Below are 22,796 nucleotides of genomic sequence, written 5' to 3' on the forward strand. Positions count from 1 at the left end.
ATCTACTCACAGTCTTCCACTTTCAAACTGCTGGGTCAGCAGGAACTGGAGCCTGTAACAGAAGCTCACTGCATCAAACAGCAGCAACCAGGTCTTGAAACACAGAAAAAGAACTTTGTGATTGTATTGCACCAATAGATACAAAGAGCCCTTGCAACTATCAATGGGGAAACAAGGATCCTTGGGATGATGTATCAGTTAAGACATATGATAGAATAATGTATAGCTATTCTTAAAAGGAATCAATTGGTTTGTTTTACTGGGTTTGTTAGGATTTTTAAGTATTACTCATTCCAAGAAGAAGAAGAAAACATATATGTCACGTAAATGCACAATGGGAGTAGCCCAGAGGCTTTATCTCTGGGAGTAGCCCAGAGAAACCGAGGTACAAGCATAGTGGAAAATTAGTATTTCTGCTTTCCAATTAATAGTCCATCAGGCAAGGAGGCATTGATGCATCTCCAAAGAGCTAGAAGGATAGCCTTTCTTTTGATACTTGAGAACAAAGAATCTACCATTTAAATTATTCATTTCATATATACAATCATTATTTGCATTTGTTTCATCTAAACCCTTTTTTAGGTTTTCAGGGGGAAAAACAGCTGCTAGCAATGCCAAAGGAAACATTTATTTCTTCCTTTGAGTTTAACAATCAGGTTTATAGATGACTGCACACATAGCTTGAATGGCAAATTATTTTTAAAATATTTAATAAAGGAGCACAACTCTAAGCATGGTTATGTTCAAGTTTTGTTTTCCCCTTAAATCTAGAAGGAAAAAAACCTGACCCGCATAAGTCTATATTAGGTAAAGGTAAAGGTTCCCCCGCACATGCGTGCTAGTCATTTCCAACACTAGGGGCCGGTGCTCATCTCCGTTTCAAAGCTGAAGAGCCAGCGCTTGTCCGAGGACGTCTCTGTGGTTATGTGGCCAGCATGACAAGACGCCAAAGGCGCACGGAGCGCTGTTACCGTCCCACCGTAGTGGTCCCTATTTTTCTACTTGCATTTTTACGTGCTTTCGAACTGCTAGGTTGGCAGAAGCTGGGACGAGTAACAGGCGCTCACTCTGTTACGCGGCACTCGGGATTTGACCCACCAAACTGCCGACATTCTGATCGACAAGCTCAGCGCCATAACCCACTGAGCCACCGCCTCCCTTATAAGTCTATATAGTGATATGTTAACAGTTTGATTTTGAATGGCTACATGGTGGGGGGGGGTTTCAGTTTTTTTTAAAAAACAGTAGATTCAATCCAAGATAATACATTACAGTACACACTATTGCTAAACATATATTTTTTTGTTGGAGTCACAAGACTGTATCTCCGTGTCTTCAGAAGACCTTTAGTCTTAGGGAAATCATCAGCTGATGAATTGATTAACTTCCGGTTCTGCTACTTTGCTATGTTTGCTCTGACTCTATGGGGCAGACAGTTTTCCATTCCACCTTGATCTCCCATTCTTCCTAAAGTGCAATAGGGCTTTGCCAATCCTTCCAACCCAACCATCCCAATTTACACAGGCAATGGGTTTTTTCAGCCTCCATGTGAAATGTGTCCATGTTAAAGACATTAAAAGAGAAATGTGCAGGTGGGTGCACTGATTTTTTTCATCTCCCACATTGGCCAACAGGATAACCTGTCATTCTCTTCCTTCTTTATCTTCTCCAGCCCCAGAGAACAGCAATAAAGAGACCTGTGCAGTAGTTCAAATTCTCTTCAGAGGAATGATCCTGATGGAAGGGTGCCCTGAGATAACTGCTGGTTTACCTAAATGTGGGATACATTGGGATAATGCCTATCCTTGCCTCCCCTTGTCTAGAATCTACATCTTTAACTGACCATGGTGTGGTGAGTTGTGCTATCATGTCTCCCTTTATAAATAATAGCTATGGGTTTCCTTCTGGAGTGGAGAGGCACAGATGGTTAGCTGGTGGGTAGTGGCAGCTTGAAGCGTGTCTTCAGTCCCAGAGTTTTGTCAATAACTTCCACAGGCTGCAGACTGTGCCACTGTGCCATAGGCCTGCGAGGATTAGCCAGCATATCTGACCAGTGGCGCAGCTGATTCCCTGTAGCTCGGCAGCTAAGAAACAGCTTTCCGATCTGGTCATCTTTGGTCACTTTGTCATGGTCCCACACAGAGATCACCAGGTCTACATTCTAGAATGAAAATTACAAAGCAGAGATATGAAAGGAGGAAAAGGAAGGGAAAACAAGGGAGAAAGATGGGGTTTTGCAATGCAAACAAAGAAATTCCATATCTCCTTACAAGGGGGACATTTGGGGATGTCTATGCCTTTCTACCATTACAGCTTTACTGGTTTTCTATTTCTCTCTTCTACTCCATTCATTATTATTTCCAAAATGACAGCCCAAATCCTTCTTAAGAAATGCTGCATAATAAAGATTCATAGGTGGAGGACTTCAAACTTTACAGCAGTGCCTTGCAATGCACCCTGGCAAAATAGCACTTACAATGCTGCTGTAAGATGTCAAATGAGCAGCCTCCTCTAACCCTGATTGACACCATTATGATAGGTTTTAAATGTGGTGCTGATATTTTTTTTCTTTCTTAGTTATTATGTTAATTTAGTTTAGGCTCAGAAAAATAATAGCCTGTTGAAACAAAAGAGAAACACAATATCAGGAAAGCAGTCACGATAAGAACCAAGATAGACTTCAGTACAAGTATCCCTTTTTTAACAATCTTAATTGGGATCAGAATTTCCATTGCTAAGTCACATGGTCATTAAGCAACATATCACATGACTGCAACCGAGATAGGACCTCACTTCCATCGTGGTTGCTAACAGAATCACCCATTTGGTTAAGCAAGAAATCACTTGATTGTGACTTGCAATTTTACTGCTGGCTTCTCCATTGACGCTGCTTGATGGAAGCCAGCTGTGCAAATGGTGATCACATGACTGTGGGACACAAGGACCAGATATAAAGTTGCTTTTTCAATACCACTGTAACTTCAAATAACAGGGCCTTCATTAATGAAGGATTATAAGGAGGTAGAAAACATCTGCAAAAGCAAGGTTTCTTCTAGAGACTATTTCGCTCTCCCATAACATGGATCTGCTATGAAATGGCTTCTACTGGACCTACCTGGATCAAGTGGAAAGGCACTTCAAAAACAAAAGCTTCATTGAAGTAAGGGCTTAATGTGTTTTTCTTCACAGTTGTCTTCTTTTTCTTCCATTTCTTTTTGTTCAGAATAAGTTGCACTTTGACATATGGGTCTGGCATGGAAAGTAAAGCAAAGAAAAGTGGAGGCAATTTAATTGAAAAAGAATTTTCCCCAGACATTAAAGTGTTTCTGAACACCATATTGTAGCCTTTTGGATCTCCATAAAAAACTCCTAACTCAAACATTAGCTGCTCTATTATAAAGCTTGGTGGCTCTGCCAGGAGCCTTGTAGGTTGACTAGGTATTTCGCTTGGAGGAAAAAAAACCTGATCTTCATGAAAAGGTCATTATGAGACTGTAATGCTGTTGTGAGCTTTTGGGACAAAGTGCAATTAATCCCCACCGGCTTTCACAACCAGAACAAATCATATTGCTCAAATGTTATATGGTTCCCTTTTCTTAAACAAAAATAGCAATAGCAATAGCACTTAGACTTATATACTGCTTCACAGTGCTTTATAGCCCTCTCTAAGCAGTTTACAGAGTCAGCATATTGCCCCCAACAATCTGGGTCCTCATTTTAGTGACATCAGAAGGATGGACACCTGAGTCAATCTCGAGCCCATCAGGATTGAACTCCTGGCTGTGGGCAGAGTTTGCCTGTAATACTACATTCTAACCACTGCGCCAGCACAACACTTACAAACATAACAGTAATCTCCTTTTATTCTGATGATCAGAAGGAATCTGATAGGCCAGGCTGAGGAATTCTGGGAGTTGAAGTCCACAAGTCATAAAAGGGCCAGGTTTGAAGACCCCTGCTTTAGACCAAAGAGGTTTAAAATATAATGGGACTCCAGGATCCATTTCAGCAGCATGCATTAAGAGGCTCTACATCAAGATGACATTCCTCTGCTTTCCACAATGATCCTTAGGAATCTGTCCCTCATACCTGATAATCCATCTGCGTCCATAACCTTGAGCTTTTTGGCTTCCAAGATAACTACTGTTAATTTGCTGGTACTGGGAACATATCGCAGTGAGAAGCAGATTTCTCCAAGGTGCTCTTGCTGTGAGAAACAAAAAACAGAGAAGAAGCCAGACTGATCTATTGAAAAAAAGATTAAGGGATGAAGCCAAACGTCCCTGTTACATAGCGCTAAAATAGGAACACTCTGAGGAATACTTTGAAACAATTGTTGTTGCTCCAGGATACATTTTTCTAAGCCCAGAAAAATGGGAACTGTGGCATTGACGCCACAGAGGTGAATGATTTCTTAATATGCACCAACTTAATATGCATCAAACTATTTTCTGCTGTAACTACCCTAATTCTTCAGGAAAAAAGCTGTTCTTTGTTTAAACTTAGGCAAATTCAACTTAAGCCAAGTGACTTAATAATGGATGATACCTATGATGAGATTTCCAAGCTTTAATAAAGATGATGGCATCATTTATTTGCACCCATGAGCCACTGCACACCTAGGACAAATGGGCAGAAGTATGAAGTGGAGAGCCTTCACTTCCTATGCTGCCCCTGTGTGTATTTCTCAGCTGTCTTATTGATACTGAAACAAGTCTCTGTGCTTAAGAGACAAAGGGAATGTTCTCCTCCTCCTTCTCTTGGGTTTCCCTCTTTATAGGCAGAAGAAGTGAGGCTTTTCTGTAGTTCTTAACAAATCTAGGTTTTAAATCAAATGCAGTGAACGTCTGCTTGCATTCATCCTCTGCCTCCACAACAGTGATATTCTTTTTCGGTTAGGAGCAGTGTTTTAAATGGGATGTCCTTCTGCTTAAGTCACTTGTTATTGTTCCGGCACTCTGCTTAAGTTCATGGGCAAATCCTTTCAAACATCCTTCTACTTTAGAGCAGGGAAGAGGGGTTTTAAGCCTATCCATGAACCATTTCTCCAATTCACACCCTTCGGTCCCATCCTTGTGTGGATGTTATTAGCATCACTGGCCACTGGCATCTTCCAAACGGGCAACTTTGGAAAATGAGATGGGAAAGTAGTTTTATTTCCCCGAAGCACCATACACACAGCAAAAGAGTGATCTGATCAAAGAACTCCTACATTACACCTGTATTAATTGAAAATCTTGCTCCTTGGAGGGGAACCTGAGTATAATTTGAGAAATATTGTTTCATTTCCAATGGTATGCCCAATTATTTGTTTAAAAATGGGATTTCCTTTTTTTTAAAAAAAAAATCCCAGAAAGTGAGTGTTAGGTTCACATGCTACACTGATCTAGGAGGTGGCTTTAATCATCAATTGTTGAATAAGATATAAAGGTTGGTTTCTTATATGCTATTAAAACATAAACCATGTTTACAAACTAGAATGGCTATTTTTACATTGCATGAGGAATAATCAAGCTACATTGTAACTTGATATATAAAACCATGATTATGAATCCAACCAATTGCATGTTGATTCATTGAATAGGAGTGTGTGTGTATGTGTGTGTGTGTGTGTGTTTGTGTGTGTAGACAGACACACATAAACATACCCCCTACAAAGTTCTCAATTTGTAGTATCACAAGCTTCAACTAATCATTGCCATGAGCAGCTGCCTGTGTTGCACATCAGTAAAATCCATGCTCTGGCCAATTGATCCCAAAATGAATATGCTTTTCTTGAACAAAACGTAGTAACATTACTGCTCAATGGCCTCAACACACAAAACTTCATTAACCATTCATACTCAGCCTGAGAGATTATCAGTTCCCTGGTAATATAATTGCTAATAGTGCCCTCTAGGGGATATCCAATTTTTACATCAGCAATAAAACTATTAGAATTGTCTCACAGATGTCAAGGTGCTATCAAGCTAGCATACTCACAAGCCAAACGTACTTATTTTTATTCATTCATTTCTGAGATTTCTATACTTCCATAATCCCACTGATGATCAACAACAGCATCCCAATTCCTTTAATGAGCTTAGGGAATGAAATGTGCTTCTTTCTATCTTAGAAAATTGATGTTCACCATCTTTTGATTAAAATGGATTTCAAGAGACAAAAAAAACAATCTATCTCCAAAGATATAATAACATCTGCTATAAGCACAGGCTGAATTCAAATGAGATTTCTTCTAACAGCCTATGTTGACGATCAAGAGAGAGACGATACTTGGTATGATATATGCTACAACAGAGAATCTTATTATTCGCTGAAGATTTTCAAAATGTCTAGTTTTCCACTATTTTGAATGTGACTGTTAAGTATCCCTTATTATAAAGTGAGTAGACATTAATATAGTTTGGGCCTTGTCTCTGTGGTGTTGCCCTTATCTTCTCCCTCACTAATGGAGGATATAGGCATCAGCTATCATTAATTACACTGCTATAATAGTAGAATTTTCCCTTTAATCCAACACCATTCAAGAACAGCTTTGACACGTGTAAAATGTTTCAGTTTGAAAGGTAAGTCAAGAAGCTAGAAGTACATAGAAATGGTGTGGTTTGGGAGTGTTGGAAGCCTAGACATCTCATAATCACCCCTATGATCATGAATGACCTCTCCTCAGCGTTTGTAATTAGCCTTCTTTATTTCCTGATTTCCTTTTACAGTATATCTACCCAGGCTTTGAATAATGTAGAGAAGGAGAGAACAGGCATCCACCATTTCACTGAGAAAAGAGGGGGAGGTGAGTTTATGCTCATTGGCTTATGATTCCCTGTACTGGTTGGTCTCAGTCCTTCTTCCTTCCAAAATCAAGTAGACAGTTTCAGTTTCTAAACTTTCAAATCCCTCAAACCCTGAGTCTCTATTTCGCATAATTTAGATATAATAATAGGTAAAGGTAAAGGTTCCCCCGCACGTGCGTGCTCGTCGTTTCCGACTCTAGGGGCCGGTGCTCATCTCCGTTTCAAAGCCGAAGAGCCAGCACTTGTCCAAGGACGTCTCCGTGGTCATGAACTAGACGCCAAAGGCGCACGGAACGCTGTTACCTTCCCACCGTAGTGGTCCCTATTTTTCTACTTGCATTTTTACGTGCTTTCAAACTGCTAGGTTGGCAGAAGCTGGGACGAGTAACAGGCGCTCACTCTGTTACGCGGCACTCAGGATTCGACCCGCCAAACTATTATATAATAATAGGGTAACCTTAAGACATTGCTGTCCAAACATTATCACATGATTCTGTTGATTTCTTGGAAGGTATCTTTAAAACTGCAAGACATACTGAAGATAAAATGTGAAAGTTCCATTGGACAGCTTTTCTGTCCAATGGCATAAATGTTCTGTAGATTTGTTGACCCATTATTGTTAGAGGTCTATAATGAATTACTTAAATCCAGTAAATTGTCTTTGTCTTTTTCACCACTGGTTTTAAAAGCAGGTAAAGATTTTGAAATTTTGTACAATTTATAGATCCATACCATAGATGCAAGAATATTTATTGCTTCTTGGCCAGATGATTTCAGAGACTGTCACCGTGCATAATTCATCCGACTCAGTCTGGATTTTTCAAAACCAAAAAGTATCAGACACTCATAAATAGATATTTTGGATATAGCTCAAGATAAATTGGATTGTGATATATTAATGTTTTGGGATGCTGAAAATGTTTTTGACTTGGGTAAGCTTAATTTTTTTAAGCAAGACATGTGTAGGTATGGATTCCCATCCTCTTTTATTAAATGAATTGAAATTTATTATTTGAAACCAATAGCAAGTGTAATAACATTTTTAATTTTTAGACCAGCTGAGTTATGAGTTGAGTTATAGCATGGCAGCTGTTATGGTTGCCCAATTACTCTATTGGTTTATGACCTAATTCTTGAGCCATTAACAATTATTCTCAGGCAATCTTGTAATATTACTGGGATTACACTGGCAGATACCATGCTATTCAGATTCAGAATGTAATTATTTTACATGTTGCTGATATTTGGACAATATTTTTTGAATATTCTAATTTATTGCCTCACTTGATTAATGGACAATCTAATTTACTTTCTCTGGAAACTGATTTATAAAAAGGTCGATATAAGTTGTTGGGCTTTGTAATGTGTACAGAATATATTAAATATTTTGATTTATACAATTTTAAAAACATCTCAAAATTAGTATATTGAATGTTAGAAGTAAGATTCTAATAGCCAATGGATGAAGTTAAAATCCATTTAATTTTATTTTATTAAAATGAATACTACTACCTAACTGATGCACTTTTTAAAGATATATACTGTTGTTAATTCCAAATAGTTATTTTTATTAAGATCAAGAGACTGTTGAGGAAATTTATATGGGAAAATACTCTACCAGAAATTTTACTGGCTAAGATGAAATTATCTTTGATAAAGAAGTTTTACTTTACCAGCATCTTAAAAATATCACTAGACATTTATGTAATCATTTACATTTTTGCAGAATGAGAATTTAACTGAATACCAACTGTTATAAGCTTTATTGGATAGTTGTGATGTATTTCTCTTAAGATCTTAGCAATGATTTCAATCAGTCCCGTGTAGCAAAAACAGTCTTTCATTTCCTGGTTTGCAAGCAAGTACCGTATATACTTGAGTATAAGCCGAATTTTTCAGCCCACTTTTTGGGCTGAAAAATTCCACTTCGGCTTATACTCCAGTCAACAAAAAACTTACCAAGGACTTGTGCGCGGCCGAGGCTTTGGAGCTTCCGGGATCGCGCTCACCTCTCCCAAGCCACCGCCGTCCGGAGACCTGACGAAGTTTGGGGAGGTTTGGGGAGGTGCGCGCGCACCTCCCCAAACCTCCCCAAATGAAGCCGGGTCTCCGTTCCTCTGCGCCCTGCCTGCCTGCTTCTTTCCACAGCGGAAAGAAGCAGGCAGGCAGGGCTCGGAGGAACGGAGACCCGGCGACGTTTGGGGAGGTTTGGGCGCCTCTCCAAATATCCCCAAACGTCGCCGGGTCTCCGTTCCTCTGCGCCCTGCCTGCCTGCTTCTTTCCACAGCGGAAAGAAGCAGGCAGGCAGGGGGCGGAGGAACGGAGACCCGGCGACGTTTGGGGAGGTTTGGGCGCCTCTCCAAATATCCCCAAACGTCGCCGGGTCTCCGTTCCTCTGCGCCCTGCCTGCCTGCTTCTTTCCACAGTGGAAAGAAGCAGGCAGGCAGGGGGCGGAGGAACGGAGACCCGGCGACGTTTGGGGAGGTTTGGGCGCCTCTCCAAATATCCCCAAACGTCGCCGGGTCTCCGTTCCTCTGTGCCCTGCCTGCCTGCTTCTTTCCACAGCGGAAAGAAGCAGGCAGGCAGGGGGCGGAGGAACGGAGACCCGGCGATGTTTGGGGAGGTTTGGGCGCCTCTCCAAATATCCCCAAACGTCGCCGGGTCTCCGTTCCTCCGCCCCCTGCCTGCCTGCTTCTTTCCGCTGTGGAAAGAAGCAGGCAGGCAGGGCACAGAGGAACGGAGACCCGGCGACTGTGTATTCAGGCTTGCAAAATGGCGGATCGAGCCTCTGCTGGCGGCAGAGGCTTGCAGAACGGCGGATCGGCTTATACTCGAGTCAACAACTTTTTCCAGTTTTGGGGGGTGAAATTTGGGGTCTCGGCTTATACTCGAGTCGGCTTATACTCAAGTATATACGGTAGCTATATTTGGGGCCATCTACTAATCTCATGAATATTTATTTTATGGAAGAAGTCTACTGTAAATATAAGAGGTAAGACTTTCTATTGGAAAGTATAGGCAAACTCTGGAATAATTACTTTGAATTAATTACTGTAATGATTATTTTAAGGAATGGCAACAACTTCAGGTAGAATTTTTGTTGCCTAATTCATGACTCTGGCAATATGAACCAGTTTAAATGTTTTGATTGCTCAATATGAAACAGGTATCTAAGCAAACCCAAAGAGCCCCAAGATGCTATCATTTTTGATGGAAGCTGTTCTGAAATCAAATTAATTTTGCACCTAAAGTAGAAATTTAAAAATATTTTTGAAGTTGAAAATAACTGACATTATGACTTATGGAATGAACAATTGGCATTATCAGTAATGGAACATCAATAGATGCAAATCTTTAAAACCAGGGCTTTTTTTCTCATGGAACGCTCAGAACGGAGTTCCGGCACCTTTTTTGGATGGAACTTTGTAGGGTAGGCAAGGCGGGTTGTATGACATGTGTGAGTTCCAGCACCTTTTTCTTTTACAAAAAAGCACTGTTTAAAACTGTTTAAAATGTTGCTTTGGTCCTGAGGTTAAAATTAATTCTGAAGTCATTGGACCCTTAAAGAATGTGTCAGAAAGGATGGGCTGTATGTTTTCTGTGTTAATGATGTAAAGGTACAATAATTATATGATTTGGTTGCATCTTTTTTGTTTCTTTGTGGAATGATATTGGAACATGTGTTTGGTCTGCTGGCTATTATAACGTACCAATTAATTAGATTATCTCTTGGGTGCATGCATTTTAGTTTTTTAACATTTGTTGTATTCGTGTTTAATGTGCTTTTATTGCAAACAAAGATAAATATGAATAAGAAATGCCAAAATGGGACATCAGAAAGCAGACAAACTTTCTACTTCAGAGTCCCCAAAAGTCAAGCCCACCCCATTTTGCTGCAGACTACGGATTCATGTATTTTTCCCTCTGAGCTGGTGACCTACTGAAAAGGAATAGCACAAAAGTGGGAGAAGAAAACCGTTCGTGGCTATATCAAAGGGCATGTTCAAAAATCAAGACACCACCTTTTGTCAGTGACTCAGAACAGAACTCTCAGGTCTGGCCATAGGGTCAGCCAATTTTATGCCAGAATTGTTTTGAGCTGACTCATGGATGGGTGGGGGATAATCCTTTTATCCAGCAGTAAAAATGCTCTTTCATCGCAGGTTAAAATTTAACTACATTTCTATGCCTAATCAAAATGGTTGAAGAATGAAAGGGAGCAGCTGCTCAAGATATAAATGTGTGATGTCCAAGGTGTGCTTTCAGATATTCTGGATCCATTGACTGATGGATTTTCTTGATGCTTCATTCTACTCTTCATTGCATCCAAATCCTTCATCATTATATCCTTCTCTTACACTCTCCAGCAGAATATTTCAACCACTAAAAGAGCCTTGAGGGGCAGGTTGGGAAGTTGACTGCCTCACTGAAAATGCTGCATGGGATGACTTATTGATACAGATTTTACTAGAGAACATAGAGTTTCTTTTATTCAAGGTACTACCACCCTGTCACTGTATACACCTCCCAATTGCTCAGTCTGAAGATGGTACACAATAAGAACAGGTAGTGCACTTGATCAGCCCACAAGCCAAGAAACAATATTTCTTTCTGTGACCTTTCAGAACAAGGAGCAAAAAATCACTGTCCCACTATATCCTAGAGCAGGGGTGTCAAACTCAATTTCATTGAGGGCCGCATCAGCATTGCGGTTGCCCTCAGGGGGCCGGGTGGGTGTGGCCTACTGGGTGGGCGTGGCTAGAGTGCGTATGGCCTACTGGGTGGGCGTGGGCAGCTCTACATCATTCGCATCATGGGTGCCTATGGGGGCCTGGGCAGGAGTGGGACAGATCTGAGGGTCTCTGGCAGATGGAGGGTCTCTAGGCCAGGACCAAGGCAGTGGGGGCCATTCCCTCACTGTTTCCAGGATGGCTTCGCGGGCCGCATGAAACCACTTCACGGGCCGGATCCGGCCCCTGGGCCTTGTGTTTGACATGTCTGTCCTAGAGAAACAATCTTGTCCTCACCCTCATTCCAAACAAAATAGAGATAAAGTGGATTGCTTGTACACCTTCCTCCTACTTGCAGTTGCATACAGTATGTCAGTTAGACATATTGGGGGGGAACCCTTATAGGCCAGTAGAAATGACATCAAGTCACCTATATCTTTTTTTTAAAAAAATGAAGCCTAGGAGATAAGAAACAGGACGAGGCAGATGTTTTTGCAAATGGGGAAAGAGACTGTTTACAGAACCACAACATTTCACACCTATTAGCCTGGACTTATGGTTTCAGTTACCCCATAGCTGACTTGAAAGAAATCAGCTCAGCTTCTGAACACTGCCAATATCACAGGATCATTGAGGTCCAGAACTGGCCTGAAACCTTTGGAAGTGACTTTAAAGAGCTTTTTCAGTAAGCTCCATAAATTCAGTTTAGCCTACAACTGGTGCGGTAAGATGCATTGTTTAACTATGCCAAACTGAAACAAGGAGATTGAATGAATCCTAACTGTACATGCAGCTCCATCACCCAGATCTATTGTATGCCTGTCTGTGTAATCAAAGGATATTAGTCCAAGCTAAGCTATTAGGACTGACTCTCCAGCATCATTCCTGAGAAAAGAGAAAATACACATAGTTCTCACTTACTGACCTCAAATTGGGACTAGCAATTCTGTTGCTAAGCAATGCAATCATTAAGTGAGATGTATGTGACCATGCCAGTCGGTTCTGCTCCAGTCATTAAGCAAATCACCATGGGTTGTTAAGCATGACATCAAGTAACTTAGACCTGTGACTTCCTGCTGGCTTCCCCACAGATTTTGCTTCCCAGCTGTTAAGCTTGCAAGTGGCACTCACATGACTGTGGAGCAGTGTAACTGTCATAAATATGTGTCAGTTGCAAAGTGCCCAGATTACAATTGTGCAACCACAGGCACACTGCAATGGCATCAAGTTTGAGGACCAGTCGTAACACTATTGCAACTTCAAATGGTTGATGAATGAGGCAGTCAGTAAGTGAGGTTTAATTGTATGGTACACTTGCAAGTTGCAGCATTTTATAATTCATTTTATAATTGACCAAAAAGTACATATTGCAAGCAGATCTTTACTTTGAAAAAAAATGCTTATGTCTCTCCTCTTACTCTTGACAGCATAAGTGGCCAGATATTAAGTGATGAATTGGCTTTGCTCCAATGATAAAAAATGAGTAAATTTCTTGCCACAACATCATTTATGTAGCCCTATTATTTATTTAGTCATTGGAATTGTAGCCTACCAAAGAGCAACATTTGGTAAATAATAAAAATAAAATCTAGAATATAGATGAATAAATTAATATTACATATAAATCACATAATTAAATACTTATTCACCTTCATGGATTACTTCCTTGTCGTGGCGAAGGGGCTTGCATAATTCAATGAAGCTATGAGCTATGCTATGCAGGGCCACCCAAGATGGACAGGTCATAGCAGAGAGTTCTGACAAAATGTGAACCACTGGAGAAGGAAATGGCAACCCACTCCAGTATCTTTGCCATGAAAACCCCATGGACAGTACCAAAAGGCAAAAAGATATGACGCTGGAAAATGAGCCCCTCAGTTCGGAAGGCGTCCAGTATGCTACTGGGAAGAGCAGAGGGCTAGTACTTGTAGTGCCAGAAAGGATGAAGCAACTGGGCCAAAGCCGAAAGAACCATCAGCTGTGGATATATCTGGTGGTGAAAGGAAAGTCTGATGCTGTAAAGATTTTTTCTCCATAGGAACCTGGAATGTAAGATCCATGAATCAAGGAAAGCTGGACGTGGTCAAACAAGAGATGACAAGACTGAACATCGACATCTTAGGAATCAGCAGACTAAAATGTACAGGAATGGGTGAATTTAATTCAGATGACTACCTGGTATACTACTGTGGGCAAGAATCCCTCAGGAGAAATAGAGTAGCCATCATAGTCAATAAAAGAGTAGGAAAAGCAATACTGGGATAGAATCCCCAAAATGACAGAATGATCTCAGTTCGAATCCAAGGCAAACCATTCAGTATCACAGTAGTCCAAGTCTATGCCTCAACCACTGGTGCTGAAGAGGATGAAATTGACCGGTTCTATGAAGCCCTACAGCACCTTATAGAACTAACACCAAAATAATAATAATAATAATAATAATAATAATAATAATAATAATAATAATAATAATAATAATAATAATAATAATAATAATAATTTAATTTCTATACCGCCCTTCTCCCAAAGGACTCAGGGCGGTGTACAAGGCAATAAATACAGTAAAAATACAGTGTACAAAAGTTAAGATAGAATTAAATATTAAAGCCCAATTACAATAAAAATCAATAAAAATTAATATTAAAATAACCCAAATCCATCAGACCAGGCCGGCTTGTTCAAATAAATAAGTTTTTAGGTCATGGCGGAAGGTGTCCTTATCATCATGGGGGACTGGAATGTTAAAGTAGGAAGCCAAAAGATAACTGGAATAACAGGCAAGTTTGGCCTTGTATTACAAAATGAAGCAGGGCACAGGCTGATAGAATTTTGTCAAGAGAATACGATGGTCATAGCAAACACTCTTTTCCAAAAACCCAAGAGACGGCTCTACACATAGACATCACCAGACGGTCAACACAGAAATCAGACTGACTATGTGCTCTGCAGCCAAAGATGGAGAAGCTCTATACAGTCAGTAAAAACAAGACCAGGAGCTGATTGTTGCTCAGACTATGAGCTTCTCGTTGCAAAATTTAGGCTTAAACTGAAGAAAGTAGGGAAAAGCACTAGGCCACTCAGGTATGAATTAAATCATACCTCTGTTGAATATACAGTAGAGATGACAAATAGATTTAAGGAATTAGATCTGATAGACAGAGTGCCTGAAGAACTATGGACAGAGGTTCGCAACATTGTACAAGAGGTAGCAACTAAAACCATCCCAAAGAAAAAGAAATGCAAGAAAGCAAAATGGCTGTCTGAGGAAGCTTTGCAAATAGCTGAGGAAAGGAGGGAAGCGAAAGGCAAGGGAGAAAAAGAAAGATACACCCAATTGAATGCAGAATTCCAGAGAATAGCTAGAAGAGATAAGAATGCCTTCTTAAATGAACAGTGCAAAGAAATAGAAGAAAACAATAGAATAGGGAGGACCAGAGATCTCTTCAAGAAAATTGGAGAGATGAAGGGAACATTTCATGCAAAAAGGGGCATGATAAAGGACCAAAATGGCAGAGACCTAACAGAGGCAGAAAAGATTAAGAAGAGGTGGCAAAATTACACAGAAGAACTATACAAGAATGAGCTTAACATCCCTGACAACCACGATGAGGTGGTCACTGACCTCGAGCCAGACAACCTAGAATGTGAAGTGAAGTGTGTCTTAGAAAAACTGAGCAACAACAAAGCTAATGGAGGTGACAGTATTCCAAGCTGAACTATTCAAAGTCTTAAAAGATGATGCAATAAAAGTGCTACACTCAATTTGCCAGCAAATTTGGAAAACTCAACAGTGGTCACAGGATTGGAAAAGATCAGTTTATATTCCAATTCCAAAGAAAGGCAGTGCCAAAGAATGTTCAAACTATCGCACCATTGCACTCATTTCACATGCTAGTAAAGTTATGCTTAAAATCCTACAAGCTAGACTCCAGCAGTATGTGAATCGAGAACTACCAGAAGTACAGGCAGGATTTCAAAGAGGCAGAGGAACTAGAGATCAAATTGCCAACATACGCTGGATCATGGAGAAAGCTAGGGAGTTCCAGAAAAACATACTTCTGCTTCATTGACTATGCTAAAGCATTTGACTGTGTGGATCACAACAAACTGTAGCAAGTTCTTAAAGAGATGGGAATACCAGACCATCTTATTTGTCTCTTGAGAAACCTATATGCAGATCAAGAAACAACAGTGAGAACTGGACACGGAACCACTGATTGGTTCAAAATTGGGAAAGGAGTCCGGCAAGGCTGTATACTGTCACCTTGCCTGTTTAACTTATATGCAGAGTGCATCATGAGAAAAGTAGGGCTAGATGAATCAAAAGTTGGAATTAAGATTGCCAGGAGAAATATCAACAACCTAAGATGTGCAGATGATACCACTCTAATGGCAGAAAGTGAAGAAGAACTAAAGAGCCTCTTGTTGTGGGTGAAGAAGGAGAGTGCAAAAGTGGGCTTGAAACTTAACATTAAGAAAACCAAGATCATGGCATCTGGCCCTCTCAATTCCTGGCAAATAGATGGGGAAGAAATGGAGGTAGTGACAGATTTTATTTTCCTGGGTTCCAAGATCACTGCAGATGGGGACTGCAGCCAAGAAATTAAAAGACGCTTGCTCCTCGTGAGGAAAGCCATGGCAAATCTAGAGAGCACACACTAAAAAGCTTATTTAGTTATGATCAGTTTGTTTTTTGTTTCATCAATTCAAACCATTTTATTCCAAAATGTTTCAATAGTCTCAGTTTTGCTTTGGTACATATTATACAATAACTTTTGTGATGAGAAAAAGGAAGTCCTTTTGACAACTACCCATGCAGATCATTGTTGCCTTAACAGTGCTATATTATCTGTTGCTCAACTTTTCAGTTGGTGATTCACAGAGGGTATTCTTTTGCAAGTAGTTCTTACTTTTCAAGTAGTTCCACCAGAGATTTTTTTTGGTTTTTTAGCTCTAGTCTTTACTTCCACAGTTCCACGTAGCTTTCCTCTCACAACGTTTCTCACAGCTGAAATTGCTAGCAAAGATTCCTCTAGCCTGTGCCTTTTTTGTAAGAAAAAAGGTGCCGGAACTCACATCTTGTTAATCTTTTATTTAAAAATATATATATTCAGTTCTTAACATAAATTTAATTTATTGTATTTAAGGCAAATGTTCATAGTAAATTTTACACGAAAATTTTTTAAAAGATTTTAAATTCACCAATGATTTTTTAAAATAAAGAAGTTATTTACCTTTCGCACATAGTCAATCATTGTACACACACCCACATACATCAGTTGTGTAACAAAATATAACGGTTGCCGCCTGCAGTAAGCATTCATCATGCGACCACGTGACCTATGACAAGCCGAGCAGTGCTACAAGCCGAGCAGTGCCATCACAACCAGCGTGAACGAAGTATGCATGCATTGGACTCAACATACAAGCAACCCGCATCGTTTTAATGATTTTGCCGCCAACCTGCTATGCTCGACAGGGCAATTCAAGTCCACGTGGACCAAACATCAAATTTTCAAAAGTTACTTTTAAAACTTGGAAAATCTGTCGAAAAAAGGTGCCGGAACTCCATTCTGGTGTGCTCTATGACAAAAAAAGCACTGCCTTTAGCTTTCCCCTATTTTATAAGACAGAATGATCTTCATTTTCAAACACTCAGACAACTCTTTTTAGAAAAGTTAAGGACTATTAAAATAAACAAACATCACAGCCTGAGAAATTTGAAGGTTCGGAATGTTTATATACCCAGTGGAATTTTCTTCACCTTGGTAATTGTAGACTTAATGACTCAGTCACTTTTAGGGGCCTTATTAACCACTGTACTGTAAAAACTATAGCATCAAATCAAGTGAATTTCTGCACCTGCCAATAGTTACAGTGTCCTTATCATGAATGTATAATCAACTGTGCATAAATTGTAACAATGCATTCACATTTGTTGAAAGATGGTGAATTTAACATTATATCATGTAAATGGTTGTGATAGCATCTGCTCTTTTTGGTGATTTATCAAAGTTTACAATCTGATTGGGGTGTCACAATATTTTGCACACAACAGGAAATGAAGAGATTTATGATTGTATTGATTCCCGGCCTTTCCATCAAATAATGGTGCCCAAGGCAGCTAATAGTACACAGAATAAAATGGTTCACACGCTCACAAATCAGGGTGAAAACAAACAACAAAGCCATTTTTCCTACTCTCAAAAGCTTGCTTAAGAAAAACCTTTTCTTTACTAGCAGGAAAAAACAGAGTAATTTAGTCTAATCTCTTTTCACAGGGACTGCCTAGTCTGAAAACAAACACTGAGTAAACGCTCTCACTGCTAACTTTACCTTACACGTAAGGAGGGGAGACAGTTAGATGTTGTGTACTCTGTAACTTTCAGAAGTCCCAGCCAGATTGCCCAACAACTAAACATTACAGTTCAGCAGTATCTGGGGTACTATAACCCCTTCAATTTCCATACATCCTATTATATTGCCTTACAAAAGATCTTTCCTTCCTTCCTTGGCAACATATGCCCCACATGCAGAAGAATTTACAAAACTTTCAGCATGGGAAACAACTCCCATATAATTAAACTCCTATAACAGTAAAGTGATGCAATCTGCATAATTAAACTTGAAAGAACACTTTTGACTGGTCAAGTGAATCAGCACCAAGATCTAACTCTTCAATTAAACAAAACCAGTCTGCATTTTCCTTCCCCAGCTCCAGAGTTTCATAATGAACTTTTGTGAGATTTTATTCCATTTTCTGCATCAAAGCTGAGCAGGTATTTTGTGATTGGGGTCAGAGTTATTTCGGTGTGTTGTTTTTTTTCCAGCCTGGGGATCCATAAGAGGTCTGGCACTGAGAGGGTGAGATGACTAATAAGGAAGGCATCTAAATTATTTGCTTCTTATTTTTCCATTTCTGAAAATTGAGTAGTTGAAATGAAATAATTATTCAGCTTATCACTCTCATTTTATTGCTGTTGTATCTGAAGTAACAACCAATACCACTCAAGGCAAAACATTTGTTTCATGTCCATATGATATACCTTTGGAAAGCTTTTGACCCATAAAAATGAAGCTGGGAGTTGCTTCCCTTGCCCAGAATGAATAAGATGCCAGATCACTTCAATTTAAAAAAAATGCTCCCCTTACGTCTGAGATACATACCTCTATCTTGCCAGCTGGAGACAAATCAAGCCATTGTTCCATTACATGCTGTAAGTCCACATCCACAAGAGGCAGACTCACCTCACCAATTATGTCATGTTTAGAAAAGCGGTTGAAATCATACACTTGCATGACCAGTACAGCTTCAGTCACCTCTGCCTGGGAGACCTAGAGATGGAGTAAAAAGAGAAGGGCAATTTCACTTCTACCAATGGATGGAATTCTATGTCTATCTGAAATTATGAAGCAATGAATCTGTGTAATATGGGGAAATCATCCTGCAAAGTAAGAATGGTGTCAAAAACTTGTGTCCAAGACTCATTTTGCCCAAGATTGGTTCTCCAACATTGGTTTTCCAACAGGGTGGGACCAGTAGGGATTTTGGAGTGAGGGAATGGTGTTACAGATGCCACAACAAACAAGGTATGCTTCTTAGGTCTTGGTAGATGATAATACTTAATCAAAAGGATCCAAGGCACATCCACTCTGCCTCATGGACTATCATAGACAGGCAGTTCCTCTAAGAATCAAGCCCTACTCCATTAAGGGTTTTGTAGATAACTACACAATCTGTGACTTGTTGGATTATCCTTTCAGCGATAGTCACGAACTAGAAGTCTACAAGTGATTTTAATAGAAGACAGGGTTTGTAAACTCAACATCACAAATCATGCTAAAGTAAATTAAACTAACCAAGAGCATGAAATAACAATGAAAATTTTGTTAGTGAATATTTCTGCAAACTTCTAAGCTAAATTTTAAGAATACCAAACTGAACTGAATCAGGTCAATGAACTTACAGATGGCCTTGCCTCCTACCTGAAAAATGAAGCTCTCATTGAAAACAGGGCTGAGTGTCTTACGATGAACCTTTGTTTCATACTTCTTCCTTATGTCAGATGTCAGGAAGACAATCACGTAGGGATCAGAGGTACCTCCACTGTCCATGGCCTTTAGATCTGCTGCCTGCTTCAGTCCAACCTTCAGCTTAGAGAATCAATTCAAAAATATGAAACTATTGGAATGGACAGAGTGTATCAAGTTTGCAAATCTGTAGAAATGGGCTAGTAGGGAAGCAAACCAAAATAGAAAAGTAAAATTCGTAAAAGTTGTGACATTAGATCCTCTGGATAAAATTTGACTCTAGGGAACAGTTGGGTTTATTTCCACTGTATTGGTTTCCCTACTGCACAACACCATCCTTCAATAAACTTCTAGATTCTGTCACTTGGTTTGAGAAACCTTAACTTGCCTAGATGGTATTAAGTCACAGAATTTACCTAAGTCATTGAGGGTTTAAAACATGCTTGGCTGCATGTTAGATCTATTTTTATTTTATTTTTTTGTCCCAAACAGTTGTGACAGGATCTGTTAGTAGAAGACTTTACCATCAGTCCTTTGCCAAGATCTGATCGTTCTCTGATTGCTTGCTGGTGTTGCCCAAGCATCATGGGGAATAAAGACCTATTGAGCAATCACAGTCAGTCAAAACACTGGACCCATATCGGTTTCAGTGAATGCTTCAACTTTTCCCTTAAGTTCTGTTGAAGTAATAATAAATAGGAAGAACCCAGAAGTTATGCAGTTTATGAGCATTTGCCAATAGGACAGTAGCTTTTCTAAAACTGGATGAAAGAATCAATGTAGAATAAAGGAAGACATACGAAGTTGCCCATATGAAAACAAAACATGTGAAATGCATGAAGGAAAATTATTGCTATTTAATATTGCTTTGTAATAAAAGAGGAGTGCAAATTTGTCACCATGAGATTTGGAAAGTATACCTCCTGGCGACGGAAGTCATATTCTAGGGAATATTGCAGCCGTCCACGTTTCTCATCATCCAGTCCACATTCAATGTCTTCCAAATCAGGCTGGACCTACATCAAAATATTGGCACCTTTCATTCAAACATTCAATGCAATTCATATAATCAATGGTCTATGAAGTGTGACTGACTTTGGGTTGACTGTATATACTGTATGCCATCTTACATTCAGGAACTCGGCGTATCCCACCTATTTTTCTCTATAAGAACAACCCTTTGGTGTTTATTGTATTATATTCAGTTCTCGGAGACCCAAAACAAATTCAAAATCTATCAAGTCTTATCAGTGGCAATGAAAAATTGTGCTTTGAAAATGTGTTGTAGGTAGTCTTTGTTTAACAACAGTAATTGGGACTGAAATTTCCATCACTAAGTGAATCAGTTGTAAAGTGTGATATCACATGATGATGCCACTTAGTGATAGCAGTTCCAGCAGTTCCTGGTTATTACTGTTAAGTGAATCCTCATGGGTTGTTAAGTGAGGACCTCATGTGTCCACAACTTCTGATTTTCTGCCTGTTCCTCATTGAGTTTGCTTGTGGGAAGACAGAAGTGGAGATTGCAGATTACAATCACATGACTGTGGGACACTGTGCTGGTCAGAAATCTGGGGTGTTTGCTAAGCACCCAGTTTGCCCACTGTGTCAGCCAGACCGCCGAGGACCAGTCATAAGTATCCTCATTCAGTGCCATCACAAGTTTGAATGATCACTGAACAAATGGTTGTTAACTGTGGAGCACCTGTGCTAAGAAATAGGTATTTGGAGCCAAGGAGTAAAAATCAGACCTGCGTATGATTTCATTAATAATCCATCACAGGTACTAATACAGTCCCAGATTGAGCTTCTCTGTCATATCAACTGTTCCCAATCACTTAGCTACCAGGGACATCTGCACAGATGATCAAACAGTCAAGATGGCAGACACAAGTGCACAACTGAAGCTCTGTGCATTTCTTAATATGAATCATAACTTTGATTATGCATTCATGGCCACCAATTTGATTTTTTTGACTCCCTGGTTGCCAGTTCTGGCTCAACCCCTAACTGGGATCAGTTGGATTGTATCCAGTGGTGGGATTCAGCTGGTTCACATCATTTCAGCAGAAGCAGTAGCTAATTTTTTGTTGCCCAGTCCCAGAATGGACTTCGAGAAGTGGCATCCACACAGAGAACCAGTCGTTCACATATTTGAATCCCACCAATGATTGTATCCATCTTGTTTTCCTATCCACTTGCCATGTATTTGTACTTCAAGGCTAGAAGCCAAGCTGTCTTGTAACTGAAAAATCATTGAAAGTTCTCCAGGGCTTAAAGTCCTCTTGAAACTTGAACTTAAAAAGCAAAATGCTATTCCATCCTAAAAGCGAACAGTACCTACCAAGCTGGCTGTTGTGGAGGCACCATTAATGCTTGCTAAGTGGAGTTTCTCCTTCTTCTTGTGTTTCTTCTTGCAGCAGCAGCACTTGATGATACAGATAAGGAAAAGTAGCAGGACTAGGCCTGCTGCTACAGCAATTGCTATGAGAGCCCATCTGGGTACTGTTTCAGCAGCAGGAAACAAGAAAGAGGAAAGAAATCATGTAATGCAAATCAGGGAATCCTTTCTGGACAGTGAAAAAGTCTTGGAGGTTCTAGTTGTTCTGTACCAGCCTGCTACCGGCCCTGCAGAAAAGGCAGGGACAACCCCTTTTACAAGAAGGCAAGAGGCTGGAATTACGCCTGCCAAATTTATTACCACAAAAATAAACGGAACAAGACAAACCAAGAAACAGGAGCTTTAAGAAACAGGAACTATCCAAGCGGTTGCCTTCAGCAAACCAGCCCTCCCACACATTCCCCTTATATAGAGTTCAGGGCGTGGCTTCTCTCTGCCTCCTTCTGAGGAGCCCCATTGCCTTCCTCTGTTTACTCCTAATTGACTGCCTCCTGCGTCGGGCGTCCTTGAACAGGGCCAGCTGTGGGTCATCTTCATCCACACTGTCAGGCTCACACAGCTGGGTCTCCGTGGTGACCAAGTGGGAGGGGCCTGGCTGAGGGCTCTCATCAGCAAGATCTTCAACCCCCTCAGCAAGGTCTTCAACACCCCCCTCCTCCTCTGAGTTGTCCGACCCAACTGCTGAACCCACAGGCTGACCCTGAATCACAACACTAGTATCGCTTCCAAATGGTGGCAAATCATAATAATTATCTGCAATACAGGGGATGAGACTGTTAGGTCAAAGAATTAAGCATTTACAACAATTAATACCTAACCTAATATCCGCCAAAGATTTATTTA

General features: G+C 40.1%; 1 protein-coding gene across 1 annotated transcript in view; it reads right to left on the bottom strand.

Moving 5' to 3' along the window:
* Positions 1-806: 806 nt before the first annotated feature.
* Positions 807-22,796, bottom strand: part of SYT8 (synaptotagmin 8) — a 38,388-nt gene continuing 16,398 nt past the window's right edge. The window contains exons 3-9 of the mRNA XM_083348474.1: positions 21,897-22,057; positions 20,473-20,568; positions 19,508-19,675; positions 18,689-18,856; positions 4,090-4,207; positions 3,116-3,249; positions 807-2,161 (exon numbers count right to left, since the gene is read on the bottom strand). Of these exons, the coding sequence (XP_083204600.1) occupies positions 1,928-2,161; positions 3,116-3,249; positions 4,090-4,207; positions 18,689-18,856; positions 19,508-19,675; positions 20,473-20,568; positions 21,897-22,057 (1,079 nt within the window). The 3' untranslated portion in view covers positions 807-1,927. The remainder of the gene's footprint in view (positions 2,162-3,115; positions 3,250-4,089; positions 4,208-18,688; positions 18,857-19,507; positions 19,676-20,472; positions 20,569-21,896; positions 22,058-22,796) is intronic.

This window comes from Vipera ursinii, assembly GCF_947247035.1.
Source record: "Vipera ursinii genome assembly, chromosome: 1".
NCBI classification, from domain to species: Eukaryota; Metazoa; Chordata; class Lepidosauria; order Squamata; family Viperidae; genus Vipera; species Vipera ursinii.